At 47.1% G+C, this 22,332-nt stretch overlaps 1 protein-coding gene across 2 annotated transcripts; it reads right to left on the minus strand.

Moving 5' to 3' along the window:
- Nucleotides 1-614: 614 nt before the first annotated feature.
- pkma (pyruvate kinase M1/2a) lies at nt 615-16,840 on the minus strand. Of its 2 annotated transcripts, none has more exons than XM_083690921.1 (11): nt 16,788-16,840; nt 9,201-9,376; nt 8,952-9,043; nt 6,747-6,878; nt 6,309-6,495; nt 5,918-6,188; nt 5,658-5,808; nt 5,343-5,495; nt 3,034-3,200; nt 1,393-1,574; nt 615-1,255 (listed from the first exon to the last, which is right to left on the minus strand). In XM_083690921.1, exons 2-11 carry the CDS (start codon nt 9,355-9,357, stop codon nt 1,149-1,151), a joined length of 1,599 nt encoding a protein of 532 aa, XP_083547047.1. In that variant the 5' UTR covers nt 9,358-9,376; nt 16,788-16,840; the 3' UTR covers nt 615-1,148. The 2 variants fall into 2 exon arrangements, with proteins under 2 accessions (XP_083547047.1, XP_083547046.1); XM_083690920.1 differs by lacking the exon at nt 3,034-3,200 and adding an exon at nt 3,608-3,774.
- Between the last annotated feature and the right edge of the window lie 5,492 nt (nt 16,841-22,332).

The raw sequence follows: 22,332 nt of genomic DNA on the forward strand, positions 1-22,332 counted from the left end.
TGGAAGAGTAGAAAGGGCTCCACCTATCATCCAATGGGGTGGCTGAGAGGGAAAGGGGCTTCGTCTACCTCACCCCTAAGCCCCACGCCCATTTCCTTCAGAAAGACCCTCATTCATGCTGCATTCATATTTCATCATCGATATTAGTGAACCATGTCGCAGCTTTAAAACATACAGTGGTTCTTAAGTGCCAACTTGTTATGACCGGAAAAAAAAAAGATGCAAATAAATGTAAAGGGCTTCTCTCACTACAACACGAAACAAAACAGTAACTGTAGTCAACAATACAACTCTAAACATGGCCGCCCAAACGCTAGCATTTCTCAACAGTTAGAAAAAATATAAGTAGCGTCGGACGTCCAAACTTAAAAATACACCCTTCACAAAAGTCAAGTATAATACAGAATGTAACATCGGCTACAGTCGATTGGGAGCGTAACACTCAAATACAGTGCAGAGAAAGCTGCTATACAGAAACACAACGTACACAGACTGCACTAGTGGAGGGCTCCGTCTGGGAGAAGGGTTGAACCGGGGTCAGCGACCCTAAGAGGAGCCCTCTGCTTTCAGGACGCCACCGTTCGTTTTTGTTCGCTTTATAGGCAGGAGTGTTGGTTTTTTGTTGTTGTTTTGATTTATTTTCTTAGTTCTAGTACAAACGGGCTCTCTCTTAAGACCGTTACCCTCCGCAGCGCCCTCCCCCCTCCGCAAACATGAGCTGAGACGCGCATGCAGACTGCACTTTCAGTCAGGTTCTATGTAGGGGTGGTGGTACATGGCTTTTGTGTGAATAAATACAGTTGTTTCTGGTTGGCATGTACAGATACCCTGGATACTGGGTGGTGAGGTGGGGGGACGACGACGACGGCACACCTACAAGGAGGGGGGTGGAGGGAACCTTGGAGTGAGAAGAAATCCTATTGGACGAGTCATCACCACCGGCCGTCGGGAGAAGAGACCAGGTGTTTGAGTTTCCTTCCTGCCTAGTCATCTACAACCGTGGGGGGGGGGGGGGGGGGGTGTGAGTCTGTGAGCCCTGGCTTGAAGGTGGGACAGGGACCATGAGCAGAAGGGATGAGGAGTGGGGGGGGGTGATGATGGAGGGGTAAAGAGGGGGGGGTAGAGCAGGACAGTCCTATCAGGGACGTTTAGGGCACCAGGACCACACGCATGGTGTTAGTGTAACCGGAGCCTGGGCGCCAGCCGGTCAAGACGATGACGACATCGCCCTCCTTGAAGAACCCTCTGGCCTTGCCTGGGAAACGGGCAGAAAACAGGGGAGTCAATGACAACACCATACATACACCAACACAACACTAATCAGTGTCCAACACAGTCTTCATAGCCTGTATACAATGTTTGGATAGGAAGAGCACGGCTGGTCAGTCTCACCCATCTCCATGGCGAAGTTGACCCTCAGGTCCACGTCCTCTGCCCACACGTCATGGGCGGGTTTGTTGTAGAGGACGGGGAAGATGCCTCGGTACAGGTGGGCCTGGCGGGCCGTCTGGCCGTTACGGGTCACGGCGATGATGGGCGCGCGGGGGCGGTACCTGGAGATCAGGTGGGCGGACCTGCGGACAGAGACGTCACAGGTCACTCCTCGCCTACAGACGCACTCGCCTGACATGTCGTAGGACTGTGTGACTAACCTAGCAACTAACCTAGCAACTAACCTAGGAGCAAGACCACAACAATGACCTTTACTGTAATGGAAAATCTGTACACGGGTAATTGTCACATTGACTGAATTAGATCAATTGATTATGTTGCATTAGTGCATGCAATTGTGCAATGCAATTGTAAAAAAAATACTAATTTTTGCATACCGCAAACTCATGCATTGGGTTTAGCAGGGAAATTGGCATGATCATCACATTCATGAGTTACACACACAGATCTCCAGTGAACATCGCAAATCTATCGTCAGCTTTCGGCGCCACAGTGGAGAGATAACATTTCAGTCTGTCCAATCAGCTGGGCAGTCAAGCCTGAATTGAGGTTGCAGTGACAAGCCAGCCTAGACTGGGCACACAAAGGCAGCTCAATGGGAGTTTAAAAATAGCTCGGAAAAAATGTCAAGGTTGGTTGAGGACTCAAAAAGGGTCAGTCGATATGTGCACGGACCAACACAATTGGACTGACTTTGTAAAGAAACCTGCAGGTACCTGCAAGCCTAGAGGTTAGTGATCTGACACCATTATGGGCATCTATGTTCTATTGGATTAAGATCCGGTGACTGGGAAGGCCACTGAAGAACACTGAACTCATTGTCATGTTCATGAAACCAGTTTGAGACGACTTTTGCTTTGTGACGTGGTGCATTATCATGCTGGAAGTAGCCATTAGAAGATGGGTAAATAGTGGCCATGAAGGGATGCACATGGTCAGCAACAATACTTAAATAGGCTGTGGCATTCAAGCGATGATTGACTGGTATTAACGGTCCCAAAGTGTGCCAAGAAAACATTCCCCACACCATTACACCACCTCCACAATGAGAAGGTGTACAAGTGTTCCTAATAAAGTGTTCAGTGAGTGTATACCCAGTGTGTTTCCTTTACTTAAGTGTTTAAGCTTTACTGTGTGTACATCATGCTATATTGTGTGTACGCTTTAAGGATCATTCAGTATACTATGCAGTTGCTACTGAAAGCGATTCACTGACACACTGCAGTAGAGAGGCCTTTGTCTATTGTCTGTGCAACCCCAATCAGGTCTGGCAGTAGCCCAGTGCATACTGCACCAGCCAAGAACACCACACCACCCCCGATCCACCACCCTACTATTGCTCCAATAACTCTAATCTCCCAACCACAGTATTTACTCACTCACACACACAATCAAATCAAGGGTGGGTTGACGTCTAAGACCATGCAGGCGTTCCACTCTTGTGACGTTGAGTTGGGGGGAGGGGGAGGGGGAATTTTGTAGGATTAGGATTTTGAGGGGGGCAGAGTACATGCACTGAGAGTGTGAGGGAGGACCTTACCTCCTGCCTGTCCCCCGTCCCCCTCCCAGTCCTACTCTTACCTGCCCGTCTTGGTCAGTACGATGATGGCGCTTGCGCAACACTTGAAGGAGGACTCCACGGCGCCGATGGCCACCGCCTCCGAGGGGTCTCGGGTCAGCTTGGTGGTGCGCCGCAGTTCCTCAAACAGCTGCCTGTGGAAGGTGGCCGCCTCCGCTTCCCGAGCGATCTGAGTGTATGTGTGTGTGTGTGTGTGTGTGTGTGTGTGTGTGAGAGGCCCAAGGGAAGGGGGCGGGGGGGGGGAATGGGGTAGGGGGAGTTACACCTCAGTCACACCACCAATACACACTTGAGGCGCACACACCTGACCAGAGAGGGATGGCAAACGCATAGCCGGTCCGGGCGGCATCAACAAGTGCCACTGACTAGCAGTCATGTGGCCAGTTCTAACGGAGACTGAACTGTTCTGTTTGGTGTAAACCACGTGCACTTGTAAACGTTTGCCATGCTCTCCCGGTCAGTCCCTGCCTTTCCCTACTCTGACCACCGACAGAGGCCCCGCCCCCCCCCCCCCCAGTGCAAGTGCCTGCGTCCCAGCCCAGCCAGCAGCTACAGTGGCCTCCGCTGCCTGCCTACCTGCCAGAGTTAGTGAGCACAATGAACGCAGAGGACAAGATCTTAAAGGAGGCCTCCACGGCGCCGATGGCGATGGCCTCGGCCGGGTCGGTGGAGTGCGGCATGCTGCGGCGCAGGTCCTCGAACACCTGCCGATGGAACATGGCCGCCTCGGCCTCGCGAGCGATCTGGCAGAGCCCAGGGTAAGATGCAGTAGACAGACACATCGGGTGCCAGGCGAAGACAAGATACAAGGAATGGCAGAGGAAGAGGGTGAGGGAGAGGATGAGAGAGAGAATGAGGAAGAGAGACAGAGAGAGAGAGAGGGGGGGACAGATGGGTTTTTAGTCCAATTAGTGAGACAAAAAAACCAAAACGTACATGTTAAAACATCCAATAGGCATTTAATCACAGCCGTAGCTGGATGGCATCCTCCTATGCAAGTCCTATGGACAGCTGTATTGAATTAAAAAGGACACAAAAAAAATATCCTTCCTTCACTCACTTTTATGGTTCGTCGGATGGTTGTCCATTTTGCAAGGGACATTTGGCAACCTTGATGCCCGCCAAAGGGGACAACCACCAGACGAACCATCAGTCAGTGAAAGAAGGATTTTTTAAAACATTTTTTACAAACTGCGTCTTGGCCTGGTCATTTTTATTTCAATACATGACAAAGTCTCTTACCCTTGCTGTCCATAGGACCTGCATAGAGGTGGATGCTATGCAGCTATCACAGCCTCGGTTAAGGTATTAAGGACTGCTACAACACAACAATAAAACACATGTTAACCTTGCTTTATGACGCATTAGATCATCCGTGTGATGACTCCATAGCTCCATTGACATTCTATAACAACACACCACACAAAGCTTTGCTTATTCAAACCAGCTTGCTGTGAAGGGGTTTTATGAGAGTAGCAGCAGACTGTAGCCAATTGGAGTTATTGTAACATGCACCCTTTGCAGACACAGGTGATGAAAAGGTCAGACACAGTCAAACAAGGCATGAGGCGAGTAGAAGCTGCCATACAAGTCAAATGGAAACAAACAAACAAAGATGGAAAACGTTCAAAGCAAGATTATAGAAAAGACACAAGGTGCAGAGAGGGCAGGGGGGCTAGGGTTAGTCCGCGAGTGTAAGCCCTGTGGGACAGCGGTTTTAGTCCGATCAGATGACAATGCAATGTGTACGAGGGGAAAAACCTCTACGAGGGTGAAGTGTGGAGGAGATGACGCAGTCTAATTATGTGCAGCAGCAGCAGCAGCTAGCTCAAAGGCAGGTGCTCTAAGATTGCTGAGTCACTCCCGCATCCAGAGAGGGGTGCAGAAAGCGAGAGAGGAGGACAATGGAGGCCAGCCGAGTAGAAAAAAGGAGGACAGCATTAACTGCATTATCCATCCATCCATCCATGCGGTTCACTCTGCTAAACCTGTGAGCGTCTGTTAGAAAACAGTAACACTAGAAACCATTATCTAATTCGGTCAAATCTAGATTGCTTTGGCTGACCCTGACAGACACAAAATAATGCAAATACAAAATCACAGAAGCATACATTGTACAAACAAAAACAATACACAATTGATAAATGACTGAATGGCTGATTCCACAGCGTGCATGAATCCAGTAGTTCTGACCCAGTTGTTATGCGTGTCCACACACAGCCCAGGTCAGGACTAGTGGTGTGTATGGGGCAAGGTGGAGGCTCTGGACTGTGGGAGCAGACCAGAGGCTAACTGTAGGGGGCGCTCTCACCATGTGCTGTGTGCGCACAGCCTGCAGAGGGTAGTCTCCCTTGGCGGTCTCTCCGCTGAGCATGATGCAGTCAGCTCCATCCAGGACGGCGTTGGCTACGTCGCTGCCCTCGGCGCGGGTGGGCCTGGGCTTCTTGATCATGCTCTCCAGCATCTGTGGACGGGGGTCACATTGTGAGGCGGGCAGACAGTAGGGCAACATCCGTGACATTTCGCATCACAGCAGCAGGAGAGAGAGTACAGCGTCACATCCCTGTCTAGCGAAAGGGCAACATAGAAACTTCTCCTGTGTCCCCGGTGACAGTAGTGGGCTCACCTGTGTGGCACAGGTGATTGGCTTGCCAGCTCTGTTGCAGCGGCCAATCATCATCTTCTGGGCGAGGAAGACCTTCTCTGTGGGAATCTCGATTCCCAGGTCTCCGCGGGCGACCATGATGCCATCACTAGCCTCCATGATCTCGTCAAACCTGTGGAAGGGATGGAACGTATGGGCTTAACTTGGACAGAACAGGATGCCATTTTACAACATGCATTACAATAAAAAATTTGAATTATTTTTGCATTAATTCAACACACCTGCGCACTCCCTCGTGGTTCTCCAGCTTGCTGATGATCTTGATGTTCTTGCCCTTCTCACCCAGAACCTTCCTGACAGCGTGTACGTCGGCGGCCTTGCGGATGAAGGAGGCGAAGACCATGTCGACCCCATGCTCCACACCGAACGTCAGGTCTGCGATGTCCTTATCAGAGACGGCTGGCAGGTCCACAGCTGCGCCGGGCAGGTTCACGCCCTTCTTGCTGCCCAGGCAGCCACCGTTCTCGATCTCACACATCAGGTAGTCAGAGCCTGGGGAACAGAGAGGACAGCCATCAGCACCTCCAGAAACATCTCACCAGGTTACAAAGACCCTAAAAAAAAAAACCCACAGAGGGATACGCTCAAAGAAGTATTCTCGTCTGAACTTACCGATCTCCTTAACCTGGAGGGACATGAGGCCATCGTCGATGTAGATGTTGCTGCCGATCTCCACCACGTTGGTGATGTTCTTGTAGTCCAGCCACAGGGTCTCGTCGTCGCAGTTCTCCTGGTAGCTATCGTCCAGGGTCAGCTTGATCATGTTCCCCTTCTTCAGCTCCACCTCGGCGGTCCCGCTCTGGCACACAAAACAGGAGGATCGGGATAAGAGCAACGCCTCGTTGAAGAGTCTTTGTTGAAGTAAAGCAAGTCGCTCTTGCAACTGGTCAAGGATGCGCTTATCAAATCCTTTACCGTATCACTTCCAACACAACAATATTTTATGAAACAAGATGAGGGTTTTGTAAACTTTGGATAGAGCTGCCAAAACACTCGGTTTATGTGCTCAGAACAAAACAAGAGGGCAGTGACTTAAGACGTTCCACTTACTCCCTTGATGAGTCCGGTCCTGATCTCTGGGCCCTTGGTGTCCAGAGCGATACCGACGGGTCGGTAGTGGATGCTGCCAGGCCCAAAGCTCTCACAGGCCTCACGAACATTCTTTATGGTCTCGGCGTGGTACTGAGGAACAGAGGGGAGTCACTTCAGTACACGGTGGGCAACAGCATTGGAATGTAGGGGAAAAGTCACGTCACCGAGTACAACACCTAGTGGCATAGGTGTAAGGGTAATCAGCTATAAACACATCACAGTAGGGCATTGTTAGATAACGCATATTTAACTACGGTCATAAACTTGATAAAGCCATGACCGCTGTAGTCTAGCCTGCCATTATTAGGTCATACGTCTGTCTACCTGTTGGCCTCCAGTGAGAAACTAAGGACGGTTGTTTTCTATTGAGTTCACTGAACCCATCACCAAACTAAGAAGCTCTGAAGATGAATTCAACTGAATACCAGGATTAGGGGACTCCTCTAGCCTGGTGACACTTTCAGATATTTAGAAATAACAACATAGCCTTTACCAGGCTTGGGTTCAATTCCACAAATTCAATCCCTTTCTCAGGAATATCCATCAATTGAATTTAAATTCCAGCTCCTAGTAAATTCAAACAATACAATTCCCAATTCAATAATCCTCCGAAACAATACCTGTAATTACATTCCCGCTTTAGACCAATAGTTTGCTTAATTCCAATATTCTTAGATAATTAGAACTACAGCATAACATCTATTAATGTTACTGTTTAGGAATCTCAGCTATATCATAGTGTATTTTAATTCAAAATGGTTCATTCATTAATAAATGCTAATTCCAATTTCAAAGTATGCAATATGGAAAATTGTAATTACATCCAAATTCCAATGGTTGAAATTCTTACAATTCAGCAGTTTAATGTCAGACTACATTTCAATTTCATTGCATGAAGGGACTTAGAATTTCAATTCATGATGCAGTCTCCACTTCATGACCAAATTCTTACTCTCTGTTACCCGTCAGTAGGATAATAAATCTGACCTTGACCTGACCTGGACATTCACTCATTAAGATAACATTGTTTAGGAAAGAGTTCAAGAGGTTGTTTCACCCTACCAACGAGGGCACTAAAACTACACAGGTTTCTAACCTAGTCATCAAATATCAAAATGCCTTTCAAACAAGTTAGCCTACTACTGTACCATTTGGTTGGTTAGAATTCCCACACAAAGACGGAATCCTAGCAGAGTTTGGGAGCAGGCTTTACCATTTCATAAGATGTACCATAGATTAACACATCTTAGCTTAGCCTCCTATGGATCATACTCCCCATCTGGGTAAGCTCTCCATAAGCACTTACGTGGCAGTTAATCATATTGGCCCTCTTCACCCTTTCATTCCAAGTTGGAGTTTTACTGCACTACAGTTACTGCACCATAACACAAGCAACCTTGGCATAACACAAGCAGCCTTGGCAGGCCTTGGCATCACAAGGGAGGGCCAGCCAACTAGTGCAAGGTGTCACAAATACATCAAGAGAACTCATGTCACATGGGATCACGTACAGAATGTTAGTTTGTTTTCTAACTTGCCAGAGGCCGTCATGGGCCACCTTGTCAGACAATTGAGACCTGGGTCTCATTTCAGCTGGTGGAAATGTAATTTCATCAAGCTATAAATCACGACGTGACCAACATGTTGATGAGCTGCATGATGCGGGGAGGAGACGTCTTATACGTTGGCCTTGGATGCTTAGCAGCCATGGCCAGATGAAGCGTCTTTGCCTGACCTCTGCTGAGCAGGGAATTAGAGCAGGTGACAGACAGGTGTGTCAAACTCCACCTGTGTGGCACCGGCAGAGATAAAGCCAGTGCAGGAAGACACAGATGTGAATACAGATATGAAGTATTTATAGAGGCACAGACCTCCCTGGGTCAGGTTTCCGGAGTGTAAGGCCTAACCTTTGATCCCGGCCTAACAATGACACACCTTGGGGTTGCCATGCAGTAAAACTCCAATTCCAAGCACGGATGTTCAAATCCCCTGAAGGTGTGGCCGACTTCACAAAGAACCCTAACTAATCAACGCTGCCAAATTGGTGTTTAGGGAAGAGACATTTGAGAAGCTAAACCTGAGCTTAAGATACTCAAAGTAACCTAGCATTTTGTGTTTGGGTTGTTCAGCTGTCCGTCTAGCCTGGTGTATGTGAGAGCTCACCTCGTGAGAGCCATGGGAGAAGTTCATGCGTGCAATGTTCATCCCAGACTTGATCATCTCTTTCAGGGTATCCACAGAGCGGGAGACTGGCCCTGTTATTAAAAATATGGAGGAGAGAGAGAGAGGTTGGGTTTAACACCAGGGGAGCACTGCAATACCACAGTACAGTGTGTGTGTGTAGGTTCTGGCTGGCAAACTGCCCCAGAGGGTGGTCCCGTAGCAGGTGTGTGTGTGTGTGTGGCCACTAACCAATGGTGCAGATGATGCCGGTGTTACGGGCGGTGGTGGGCTCAGAGTCTATGTCTAGCAGGCACAAGTGTTCCAGGAAGGTGTCGGCCATGGCGGCACCAAGCTGCTGCGTCTGGATGAAGGCAGAGCCCATGTCTTGAGACTTTGTCTGAGGCATGGTAAGAGCTTGAGAAGACCTGTAGGGAGGAGAGAAGGGACAAGAGGTCATGTCAGGGGTACGAGTGCACTGGAGTCAATAGATGCCAGTCTTTAACTGGATTCAGTTTCCAGAATAGCTAGTATTATGCAGACATTACGCAGCAATTATGATTATCCACACTGCCATAGTGACCAAGCAAACAGTGAGTACCACAGTGATGTTTATGACGCCGTCAAGAGTAGTTTTATAACCTACACCCTCTCACTGCACTGAATCACCAGCATACTCTAATCAGACAACGAGCAGCTTTCTGAGCCACAGAGTAGATGATGCAGTGATCGTGTGCAAAAAAAAAAAAAAAAATGTTTCAGGAATGTGGAACCTTTGTGAGGAAACGGGAAGTTCAAGTTCAGTTCATGCAGCCCCGACAATCAAGACATTGATAATACGGAGTGATAAAGTAACAAGCCAAGGCGAATCCTGTTCCACTCAAAAGCATTCAGTCGAGGTGGAGAGGGCGCACTGAGACATTTCACATTGTACATTCAGTTCTCCCCCCTCCTCTCCTCTCCCCTCCCCCTCATCTCTACCGCTGAGTCACCCATGGCAACGGCACCATGCGGTCTTTCATGGTGCTTTCATCAGCTTCCTCTCATAACGGTACCCATTTCAACATAGGTCAACGGTACGGGCCCTGCTCACTCACTGTGATGGAAACTTGAATATAATCTGTATTTAACATGTATAGATGTATCAACATATTATTTTATGGCCACCCTATAGTATAGTTGGGGAGCCTGTATGAACTCTTGGACCATGCTATAAGTCACCATGTTGCATACTGGGATGGGATAGTTGTCCTTTGGATGACCGCCACAGCTGGTCTAAAAAATCATTTGTATCTGATACAGAAAGGGAGGCTTTTTGGTATACGACTTAAAAGGTTTCTCATGAAACTTGGAAGGTTTCCATATGCATGACTGCAGTAGGGTGAGAGTGGGGAGAATCCCTTTCTCCAGGAGTAAATAACTGTGGGAAACTAATATTCTGTCAAAGCTGTACAGTTCTCATTGCCAGTCTTTAATAAACCTTGAATTGTACTGAATTGGTTTGTTCTCTGCATCTTCACGCAGGACTCAGAAACCCTAAAACGGCATCAAACGCATTGCTAAATACACTTGTTCTCTTGCTCAAGAGAGACACTTCCCTATTTGCCGTGCCCGTCCCTAACGGGCAGTGTTACGATGCCATGCGCTGGATCTTTATGATATTGGGAGAGGGTTGGACCAGCAGGTTAAATGAGTCATTCAGACAGCCCAAGGCCGTGTGTAGTTCTGTCCTTTTGTGTAGGCAGGCGGCAGCATGTTGGAGTGAGGAGTGTCTTTTCCTCCACACCAACAGGCTTTGTGAGGGTTACATAACCCAGGAATGTGATGCTCGATGAGGCAGTTTGAAGTGCTAAAGAGATGGGGGGGTGGGGGGGGGGAAATCACTATAGAGTTGCCAACTTTCCATTGAACCAGGTAGGGTTACAGAGCAGGACTTAACCTCAACAGGAGAGGGGTATAAGCTTTCAGCTCTAAACGATACAGTGACACCTAAACTAGCAGAGACCACTTTCGCTGATTGAATCTTGCTCCCAGGAAAACCTCCCAGTACACAGAACATCGGAGGCTTCTCAATTGGTTTCATTTGTGCAATCTAGGTAGCAGACCAGGTGCATGCCAGGGGAGGCTGGTGGAGGTAGACATCGGAGGACGGGCTCATTGTAATGCATGGTATGGAAACACACACCATTCCTCATTCCATTACATGCGTGACAATGAGCCCGTCCTCCGATTTCTACCTCCACCAGCCTCCACTGGTGCATGTTGTGGTGAACAGATGCCAGCTACACTAGCCTGGCCCTGACCAGATGTCTTTAAGATACTCTCCAGAAGATTAAATTATTAAAACAGGAGATAATCTGCAGCATGCAACCTCCTCTGCAGTCCTGTATACAGAGCAGAGACAGACATGCACACAGACACACATGCACGCGCATACACACGTTCGCGTACACACACACACACACACACACACCACATCTCCTCCTATATGACCAGGATTTACAGGGTACCTCAGTCGGCCATGTGTAAATATTTAGGCTGAACTAGCCTATATGTTGGCTAACGGTTTATATTAAGGTGATGTATTCTGCTTTTAACTTTGAGACCCGCTTTTTAATATGTTCCCTTCCATCACAAAATGACCCCCAAAAATCTCCATGCTGCCATTTCTGTGGCAACTTCGTACTCATCACGTAGTGTGTGTGTTAATGCATTATGACAGGGGATCCCACACAGCCCCAGTAAAATCAATAGACTCATCCAGCAGCAGCTCAGTCAGGTGACGTCACACACTCAAGAGACAGAGCCAGCCCAGCGCTGTACGTGAGCACCCTCACGTCCTGCTCTCCACAGCCCCACACACACACACACACACACACACACACACACACACACACACACACACACACACACACACACACACACACACGGGGTTCGGAGAAGGCAGCCTCAGTGATCACTAAGCTTGAGACGGCAGAGGCTGGGAGAAGCCCCTAGACCAGACCACAGAGGGGGGGTTGGGCTAATGCAACAGAAATCTGTATTTCAAATGCATTTCATTGGAAAAAAAAAAATCATCAAGTAATTCTTCCTTCTTCTAGCATCGTCACTGCCAATAGCCCCTGGTCCTACCATAGACTACTTTATCTTATGAAGGCTGATGGATAGATGATTCACTTACTTAAACAAATGTATTTGTTGTAAGTCGCTTTGGATAAAGGCGTCTGCTAAACTCCGTAAATGTACAAATGTAAATTAACGGAAGTCTGCAGTCTTAGATTCACAACCCCATCTGTCCTCTCTTCCTTTCATCTGCTCTCCTCACTTCCTCCTCAAAACACAATGGAGGAGAACATCAAACATCGCGTTTTGAGAAGAAAGAAAGGATGAGAGAGAGAGGATGCGATGAACAGAAGGAAGACAACTGGGACCCAGAGACTGTTTAGAGGGCCAGCCAACGTGTAGGGAATCTATCGGGGATGATTCAGGAGGGCATATCCACTCTCACGGGATGGCCGTGGGACCTTGTTAAGACTTTAAACTTAGCCTGCAGTAACTATGACCAATACTGCCATGATACAAAGACCTCCCTTCATAGAGTTTGAGTAAACATCAAATGACGCAGGTCCATAAGGGCAAAGTCAAGCATGGCAAAAACAACAACTATGGCTCTGGTTGGATCCAAATGGGCCAATAAAATCAGCACAGAGCCACCAACACCGCAACCTTTGGTTTTACTGGTTTGTGTTAGCCTCTCTTTGAGAAAGTCCTGGCCCGACCTGGCCTGCTGCCTCTGGAGCTTCACCTGTGGCTGTAGCCACAACAAGCTTGATGGTGGCTCTGCAACAGGTGCTCTGGGGTTCAAGGACAGGTCTGTCTGACCTGGCTAACTGTTTATTATGGTCTGGCACTGTTCACAGGCAGCCTGCTGCACCGACAGAGATGGATGTTGGGGCTGACCCCAGGCCAGTGGGCTGCCCCACTGACCAACAGCAGGACACATCTGACTGACACACATACATCTAACTTTAGAGCTGCTTGCTACTAATCCCCTCCAATCCCTTACGACAAACGCACCTCTCACTGTAACCGTAAACTCTCTCTCTCTCTCTACACTCTCCCTCCCTCTACACTCTCTCTCTCTCTCCACTCTCCCTCCCTCTACACTCTCTCTCTCTCTCCACTCTCCCTCCCTCTACACTCTCTCTCTCTCTCCACTCTCCCTCCCTCTACACTCTCTCTCTCTCTACACTCTCCCTCCCTCTACACTCTCCCTCCCTCTACACTCTCCCTCCCTCTACACTCTCCCTCCCTCTACACTCTCCCTCTCTACACTCTCCCTCCCTCTACACTCTCCCTCTCTCTACACTCTCTCTCTCTACACTCTCTCCCTCTACACTCTCCCTCCCTCTACACTCTCCCTCCCTCTACACTCTCTCTCTCTCTACACTCTCTCTCTCTCTCTCTCTCTACACTCTCTCGTCCCGCCCATTTATTCATTCACTCATTCAAGCACACATGTAGAAATGCGTGAACACATCCATGTCTTCACTGCACGTTGCTAGCAATAGCATAGCCAGAGGTAGCCTCACAGGAGTGACATAACATGACATCCTAGGAGCGGCCATGACAGTGACGTAAGCTAATCCGACACCGGTGACCGTGAACAGCCTGCCCCCCCCCCCCTCTCTCTCTCTGTCACGACAACGCTCAGTCAACGCTGTTAGCCCGCTACGCTACGTAGCCTACGTACCACCAGTAGACCTTTCTGCTCCTCCTGGGGATGAAGAGGCACGTAGTTGCCACAGGCCTCCAGAGAAGCCCCAGTGTGTGTGACCCCGTGTTCCCACTGTGTAGAGGACGCTGAGCAGCGGCAGAGCTAAACAAGCTAACCGGACTGACAAGGACTCCTGGTTGAGTGAGCCTGCCTGCGCACGGCATGGACAGGGGCTCAGGATTAAATCCTCTTCTGTTCCGCCAGGATAAAGTGCACACACAGCCCAGGCTGCGACGTCTGGGGAGCGGGCATGCCCAGATACTGCGGACATACATGAGGTGCTCAGAGCTGCCGGTTTACCAATGCACACACACCACCGTTGTCATGTTGCCACCGACTATGGGTCATATTGCCCCCCAAGCGCTAAAACAGGGGAGGGTGTTTCTAATAATAACACAGAGGAAGCATAGCTTGTGTGAAGACACGAGGAATGCTTGGCGTGTACTATAGAATGTATGTAGCACAGCAACATACATTCTATAGTAAACTCCATTGGAGTGTGTCGCATAGCATCATGCTCCAATGGAGTTTACTATAGAATGTGTGTAGCATAGCATCATGCTCCAATGGAGTTTACTATAGAATGTGTGTAGCATAGCATCATGCTACCATGGAGTTTACTATAGAATGTGTGTAGCATAGCATCAGGCTACCATGGAGTTTACTATAGAATGTGTGTAGCATAGCATCAGGCTACCATGGAGTTTACTATAGAATGTGTGTAGCATAGCATCAGGCTACCATGGAGTTTACTATAGAATGTAGCATAGCATCATTGCTAGAAGTCATACCACTCAGGGTGACAGTGCACTGTGCTGCATTGCATTACACAGCAGAAAGAGGCCATGTTCTGCTGTCCTGCCTAGCATTACCCAGCAGACCTGTGGCCACTGGAGCACCCCCACTGCATGGGAGTCACGCCAGCTGCATCAGGTCTGCAGCAGCAGCAGCATCACAGCTGCAGTTTACGCCCTCACAACCACCACAGGTCAAGGACGCAGTCACGCACGTGGAGGTGGCAACCTTTCTCCTTCCTCCTACTCTACTCTGCTCTCAAAAGGAAGTGAAGTATGAGTTGATCAGGTGTGACTCAAGCATGTGGAATGAGTCATGAGGAGTTTCCAACCTCAAGGAATCTAGCTTCTTACAAGACTGGTTTTAATCACACTTTCACAGCAAGAGTGATAGGGAGTCACTAGTCTTCACTAGTGATCAGTTAGGCTAATTGCTGCAGAATTGTGACACTCACTCTGGGAAGTTCCAGCAGGAAACCACCTAGACACCAACTGTGGGTCTGAGTTGCCTACGTGCTTTCAGACCGTCATCTCTCCTTGAGCATGCGGCACTGTCCACTTAGGCTACAATCATTATCACTCCGATGAGAGGCACTATTCTGGGCCATACTGTGACATAGTTAAACCATAGGGGCAAGTCTAAGACAAACCACAGGGGTCCCATTAAGTCCCCTCCCCAATGTAGGACAAACTAATAAACCTACTGATTCTTTGTCCTGGGGAGGCTCACCAGAATAGAAGCCAGCTCCCTCGAGACAATGACCTGGCTGAGCCTCTGAGACCAGCTTCCATTTCCTCCTGCACAGGGCCCAGGGCCAGGAGAATCCCTTACGTAACAGTGACTGGGCGTCCAGACGTGTCCGAACGTGGGAGGAACACCAAGGCCGTGGCTAAACGAGTAGCCGGGAGGCCTGAGAACTGATCTGATTCCTGGCTCTGCTATAGGATCACCACGGAGAGCTCGCCTAATTCTGGGAACCAATTCTGTGAGACATTCTCCCCCCCCCCCCCCCCCCCCCCAGATTTTAATCAAGTATGGTAGGCATCATTCAAAACAAAATTGTTTTGCAAAATAATTTGCAAAATAAAGTAGGAGTAAAGCAGCAGAGAGTCAGACGACTCTCATGTGATCATAAAACTCTTATCATAAGATTTTTATCTTAAGACTTATCAGTAGGCGTGCATTAAGATTACAGGTTACAATCAAGGCCAAGACAACTTTAGAGTTGCTTTATAACTAGTTGACACAGTAGAGGAGTGTCCATTCTCTCTGAGAAGGTAACCCTGAAATCCATCCATCCCCAGAGTCAACCAGGCCAACCCTCTACTGATCTAATGTGACAGGACTGGTCCAAGCCACACCACTGCAGCAAGTCACTGCAGTAAACGTGGTTATGTGGACATTTCACATAGGTCATCAAACAAAGACGTTGCATCCATGTCTTGCTACCATATGAATGCACAATGCACTGGACAGGGTGTCAGGAGTGTAGAACCACGTAATCTGTGATTAATTATCATAATGCAAAACTGATGTAATTAAACGGGTGATCATGATAACATTGAGTTCGCATCATCATCACCATCACCATCATCATCTCTGTTTGCAGTACATTGTGGCTGATGCGCCACAGGTCACGTTTCCATCTCTGCGTCACATTTTCCCGAACCGGACACATCACGAAAAGGAGCTGGCCAATGGAATGGCAGGTTCAACACGCAACCACACCCACCAGAGGAGACAGCAGGAAGCAGAGAAGCCGTATTCGGTTTCACATGCGCATTAAACACTCACACTGTTACATTCTTGACATATTATCGGGCAACCACTTAATAAAAGAGTTACATTCTTATGTGACTGGCAAGCTGGCGAAATAGCATGCCGCCTTGTTATGACGAATGTGACAATTATTTAATGACAACGGTGTACAGGAAAAAACACATTCTTCTTCTTGCAGGTTGAATATTAGGAATAGTCACGCAACCTGATAACATAATAACTCCACAGAAGTGGTTTAGTGTGGCATGAAAGGCTGTAACGTTACGACTAGTATCCTCTTAGTAAGTGGCTAAGTTTAGCTGCCAAACCTAGACAGCGAGCACAAAAATGTTGGCATTCATCCCCTTCTTGGATAACCTAGGCTTTGTTATTAGCCGAGTAGCAAAACTGATGGAAACTAAATTAAAGACACATTTGAAGACATCTCAAGTGTCAACAAAACAAACATAATATAATTCGCTAACTACTGCTCTTATGTTGATACTCACCTTATCTCGATGAACAACTGCTGGACTGATGCACTTCTGTTACACCCAGCAGCTCAAGGTGATCCTCCTGACTAGCCGGGACTACTTTTCTAGGATACATCACATATACATCCGCGAGAAATAATTAGGTATCTAAAAGATATAATGACGTCCCCAATCGACACAAATTGTTTCAATAACTCTAATATATTCTAATAGCCAAAGCATATTATCGGATACACACGGTTGTAAAATTCGAATGAAGGATATATGGTATCTATCTACGATGGGGAAGGTTACATGGCTGAATATGGCAGAAGTACGGTACCACCGGCGACCAATCAGGGGATCGAGAAGTATCTCCGATGCATGAGGCCGACATGTGACCGCGGGATGCGGTAGAATTTATTGAATGTGTCAACGATGTGGGTACCACGACTTCTTATGATTCATTTAACTTCATAACTCGTATTTCCAACATCACTCACAATAACCTCGAATATATTACTCTTGATGTAGCCTACGTGAATTTCTCTGGTGTTAAACAATGTGTTATTTGATGAGACTTATGGGATGCACGCGATGGGATGCACGTACATCCTCAATGCCGCAGTGCTTCATGGGAAGCATCACAGAATGTTCTCACGTATCTAATGAGATCATTTGAGAGTGTAGAGACACATTGTATTGGATGTATCAAATTGTAATACACACCAAATAATCGTGTGTCTCTAATCAGTCCCCCTTGCAGGCACATAGAACTACAGCAGTACTCTGCAATAAACCATATATATTAAATAAAAGGTCCAGGTAAAAAAAAAAAAAGTCCAGGCTATACTTTTCAGAAATCATGCATGTTCAGTGTAGAACACCCATAGAATCCCTTTTGATGAAGTAATTTTGGCAAGTACTGCAGTGCTTAATAAATTAATTATAACTAATGATTAATTGAACTTTCAACCTCTGTGTGAGCTGTCTTTTGCAAGTGTGTTAGCCCTACACGAACGACTGTGTGGTCTAGTTCTGTAATGTGTCTTTAACTCGTCTACATTACCGTCACGAAATATTGTAACTTCTCCAATTTTGGGTTTGGAAATCTATCGATGTTGAAATCTTTGATTTACTCTACATTTATCCAACATTTGCATTCAAGGAACTCTAGCCTGACTTCTAGGGAAATGGAAATCACTGGTCATTGGGAAATCATCTGGCAATCAACAGCTCCCTCTAGTGTTCATAATAAGGAAAAGCCATTATGGCATTATGAAAGCAGAATTGCCATTGACTTATAAATAGATGGCATTGTAATTATATTTAATCAACAATGCAACTTTTGATTTACTGCACTAACAATGTTATATGGGTAGTAAATTAAATTAAGTACTTATTTAGGGGGCAAAACACCAATATGAAATTAATATATTTCAGGTAGATTTAATATAAGACAAAATAAAAATAAAAATATTGGAGCTGACATTTTGAATAGTCTTGATTGGATGCACAGACAAACTTTATAAAGCCTGCATTTCTTTACACCAACGTACATACTGTACACAATATAATCCAATGGACTCCTATCCTGCAGTGTTGTGTTGATATTCAGAGATGGCGGACTCTGCACACAGACACACAGACACACATGCACCACAAATCTCACCCTAGACATGAGACAGTGGCCAATAGTCTTTCCTCTAGTCCTCACATCCTCTCTCCTCACTTCCCTCTAAAAAAGTATTGAAGGAGAATATATTAGGGGAGGAACCATAGCTCTTCTCCTCCAGTGCTTTTTGAGAAGGAAGCAAGGAAGGAGGATGTGAGGAACAGAACACAAGACTATTGAAAGGCCACCTAGTGATTACATACGGTGCCTCTTGCCCTCATGAAGCGATGTTAGGAAGCAACTTCCACTACTGCTCTGTTGTCTACTACCAGTACCACGTTTTGTAGGCTAAGTGTACAGGGATTGTAGCCTATACACATCAGCCCTCTGACCCCCCCCCCCCTTTCTTCATCCATACACCCCCTAGTGAAACTTAATTAACCCCTTCCTGTCCCCTCCTACAGCAGTTCTCACCTGATCTCAACGGGAGTATTGCTGCTGCTGCTGCCACTGCCCATGTTGGTGTATCTCTGGCCTCTACCAGGCTCAGGCTGTGATCTGCGCTCCGTTCTACTGTCCCCGGGACCAATGGACACCTGCCCAGGTGAGGGACAAACCTGCAATCCAATCAATCAGCCAGCCCATCCACCGGCCACGCCCCTACCTGTCACAGAGCATTAATCTCCCCTAACACCTTAGTCATGAGGTAAGGTTCACTCAGGTAAAATCCCCAAGCCAAATCCTATAGATGTACACATACTAGATTAACCGCGTTCATAATATGTTGAGAGAGCAGGGTGAAACGGTGTCGGCTATGATGATAATCATGTATTTTCATATCGAATTCTACGTCAGAGGGATCATATTTTTCTAAGGAGGGTTTCCATCATTGAATAAGACCATTATGGAACAGCTGGAACAGTTTATGTTAAAGATATTGTATTGCATGCTTATCGATATGATGATACAGTGCAGTCTAACCCACTTGACCTAATGATTATGGCATTCCACCCTGTGCCACCCTATGTGAAATATGCCCGCTATTTGAATTCAGGCTGAAAATCTTGGCAAGGGTCACGACTCTTTGGATGCCCTTTTGAATCCTTTCCAAAACACATCAGGGAAGGTTGAGGAAATGTCTCTTGTCTTCCTCCAGGAGCAGACAGACAGAGACGGACACACAGCTGAGCTCTGGAAAGGCAGCGTCCCCCCGTCCGTCCGTCCCCCCCCTACCCCCAGTGCCTAATCTGCCCATGCTATACTCTAGGTCAATACTAAGCGTGGTGCAGGATGCTAACTGCTAACCAGGGTAAATACTGATTAGCACTGTCGCACAGCTGCTAATGACTATTGTCTTGAGACAATAGCAAGAACAATAGCCTTGCTGCTACACTGTACTGTATGTACACCAAATACAAACATCACAAGGTATTAGCTTCGCATAAAGAGTACGTATTTGAAGGATTTGTTCCTAGGTTTGTCTTTCATATTATCTTTAAGAAAAAGCCACCAGGAAGAGGGAGGTTGATATCAGACATGCACTCTTTAAATATGAATGCTATTACAAATACACACACACACACACACACACACACACACACACACACACACACACACACACACACACACACTCACACTCACACTCACACACACACACACACACACACACACACACACACACTAACACTCTCTCTCTCTCTCTCTCTCTCTCTCTCTCTCTCTCGCCATTTTCCTCCATTTTTTTCTCTCCTCTTATCCCCCTCAGCCAGCAACGCAGTCAGCAGCAGGTCACATGACCAGCTGCTGGCTCCAACTGAGCATGCTCAGGCCCCACTGTGTTGTCAGGCAAAAAATAAGACAGCAGTAGGAGCAGAGATCTGCAATAGATAAACACACACAGACACACAGAGCAGCTGGGAGACAGAGAGGCATATTCTGACAGGGAGAGAGAGAGAGAGAGCGAGAGAGAGAGAGAGAGAGAGAGCGAGAGAGAGAGAGAGGCAGCATCAAAATGGGGGATTTTGTTAATCACAGTACTCAGTACTGCTTTTGATTTTGATTTATTTTTTCCTCATTTTTATTGTTTTGGGGAGAAATAGCAGCGATAGCAAAGCAGGTGTGCCCTTTAAGAGGGAAAGGAACGGGAGCAAGGACAGCATCCTCCTCTCCTCCATCTCCTGCAAAGGTAAGTGTGGCCGATGGGGGGAGAGATGGGGGAGGGGTAAAGCTGCATGCATCTGAGTGTGTGTGTGTGTGTGTGTGTGTGTGTGTTTAATGCACATTGAAAGGGGGGTGAGGGGGGGGGGGGGCAGTTTGTCTGCATCTCTATCGGTATGTGAGGCGGCAAAGGCGAGAGGGGGGGTCTAGGAGATAGCAGGGCCGGCGGGAGAGGACAGGAGCGGAGGAGGAGAGGAAGGGAGGGGAGGAGGAGAGGAGGAGGGGGAGGAGGAGGAGGGGGGGTGTGCGGGGTTAGGGGGGGGCAAGTTATGTATGTAATGATCAGGGGAAAAAAAATAAAGCATCCAATCACTGAAAATCCACTGGAGTATAAGCACACATTAATATAAAGGGAGCACATGATGAATCCATCACTGTGGGAATAAAATTGTGCTCTAGATATATAGAGGTAGCTGTCTCTGCTGAAACAAAATGGCTCAGTTTTGGGGAGAGAGGGAGAAAGGGATGAACACGGTGCACTGAGTTAGCGCAGGCGAAGGAGAGAGAGAGAGAGAAAGAGAGAGAAGAGGAGGAGAAGGGGGAAAGAGAGACAGAACGTTTCTTCATTTTTGTGGACCGACAGAGAATCCATCGGTGGATGTATCACTTTCCATAACAGGCACAGTGTGTGTTTTAGAGTATGTGTGTGTGTGTGTGTGTGTGTGTGTGTGTGTGTTTACCAATGTCCTCTGTACCAGCAACCTGTTTTAACACATCAATATTGGTGAACATCATATAGGTTTCCATGGTTATTTATTCAACTTTGTATGTTGTTCGTTTGTACAATGTAGAAATGATATTGTCCTCAGGACAGCTTGTGTTTGTTTTTGGGCATTATCTCTTTGTTGTTTACACGTGTGTTTATGTGGCAGCTGTCTGAAATTTGGGGAGGGCAGTAGCAGTGTAATCTGGAATAGGGTTGTTGTGTTGGAGTTTCAGGGCATATATTGTAGATTATTATAGCCATATGAAGATTGGAGGGTCCTATTGAGGATAAGGATACTTTATCTGTTTTGCAACATGATGTGTTTTGTGGTGCTGAGAAATGCTTAAAAAATGTATAATGTCAGAAAAAAAGACACATTCTATTCCTTGCAAGTCATATCATATTTTCAAGATTTTTTTAAAGCAATGACTAGACCAGTCCTAATGGCTGGCAGGGATATGCTACCAGTTGGTAGAGCAGGCCTTAGAAACGTTCAGGTTGTGGGTTCGATTCCTGTTGGGACCATGGATACCAACAATATATTCCCTCACTGTACTGTTTGGATGAAGATGCCACTAAATATTCATATTACGAAATCATTGGATGGGCCGTCATTCCCTCAGCAACATGAGAGGGTGCTATAGCCTTCTGTAATCTGCACGTAGATGAAGGTAGATAGGGATTGTATAGATAGGGATTGTGTAGATAGAGATTTTATTGACAGAGATGTGTAGAAATATGAAAATACAAACAACACGGCTCCTAAGAGGCCAACACATAAAGCCTCTCTCCCACACAGTCGCCACGGTGATTAATGGAATGGTGACAGAAGGCAGAGATGGCTGTTGCTAGGATACATGGCAAGGTGGAGCGTAGATGATTAAAAGAAAAGAGGGGAGTGAGGCCACCATTACGAAAGTGGCAAAGTGTGAAAGACATGATTGTAACCTTGTTTTTAACATTTTGGGGTAAATAAGAGCTATAGCTACAGGTTTGTGGAAGAATGTGAATATGACGAGGTAAGAGGAAGCTTATCTGCCTCT

Source organism: Argentina silus, assembly GCF_951799395.1.
Source record: "Argentina silus genome assembly, chromosome: 19".
NCBI classification, from domain to species: domain Eukaryota; kingdom Metazoa; phylum Chordata; class Actinopteri; order Argentiniformes; family Argentinidae; genus Argentina; species Argentina silus.

Excerpts from the sequence above, each read along its gene's own strand:
- pkma (XM_083690921.1), bottom strand. The coding sequence starts at position 9,357 with ATGCCTCAGACAAAGTCTCAAGACATGGGCTCTGCCTTCATCCAGACG. Across the intron at positions 3,201-5,342 it reads CTGTGCGCACACAGCACATG|ATCGCTCGGGAAGCGGAGGC; the intron begins GTGAGAGCGCCC and ends ACATACACTCAG. Across the intron at positions 1,575-3,033 it reads GTACTGACCAAGACGGGCAG|GTCCGCCCACCTGATCTCCA; the intron begins GTAAGAGTAGGA and ends CTCTGTCCGCAG.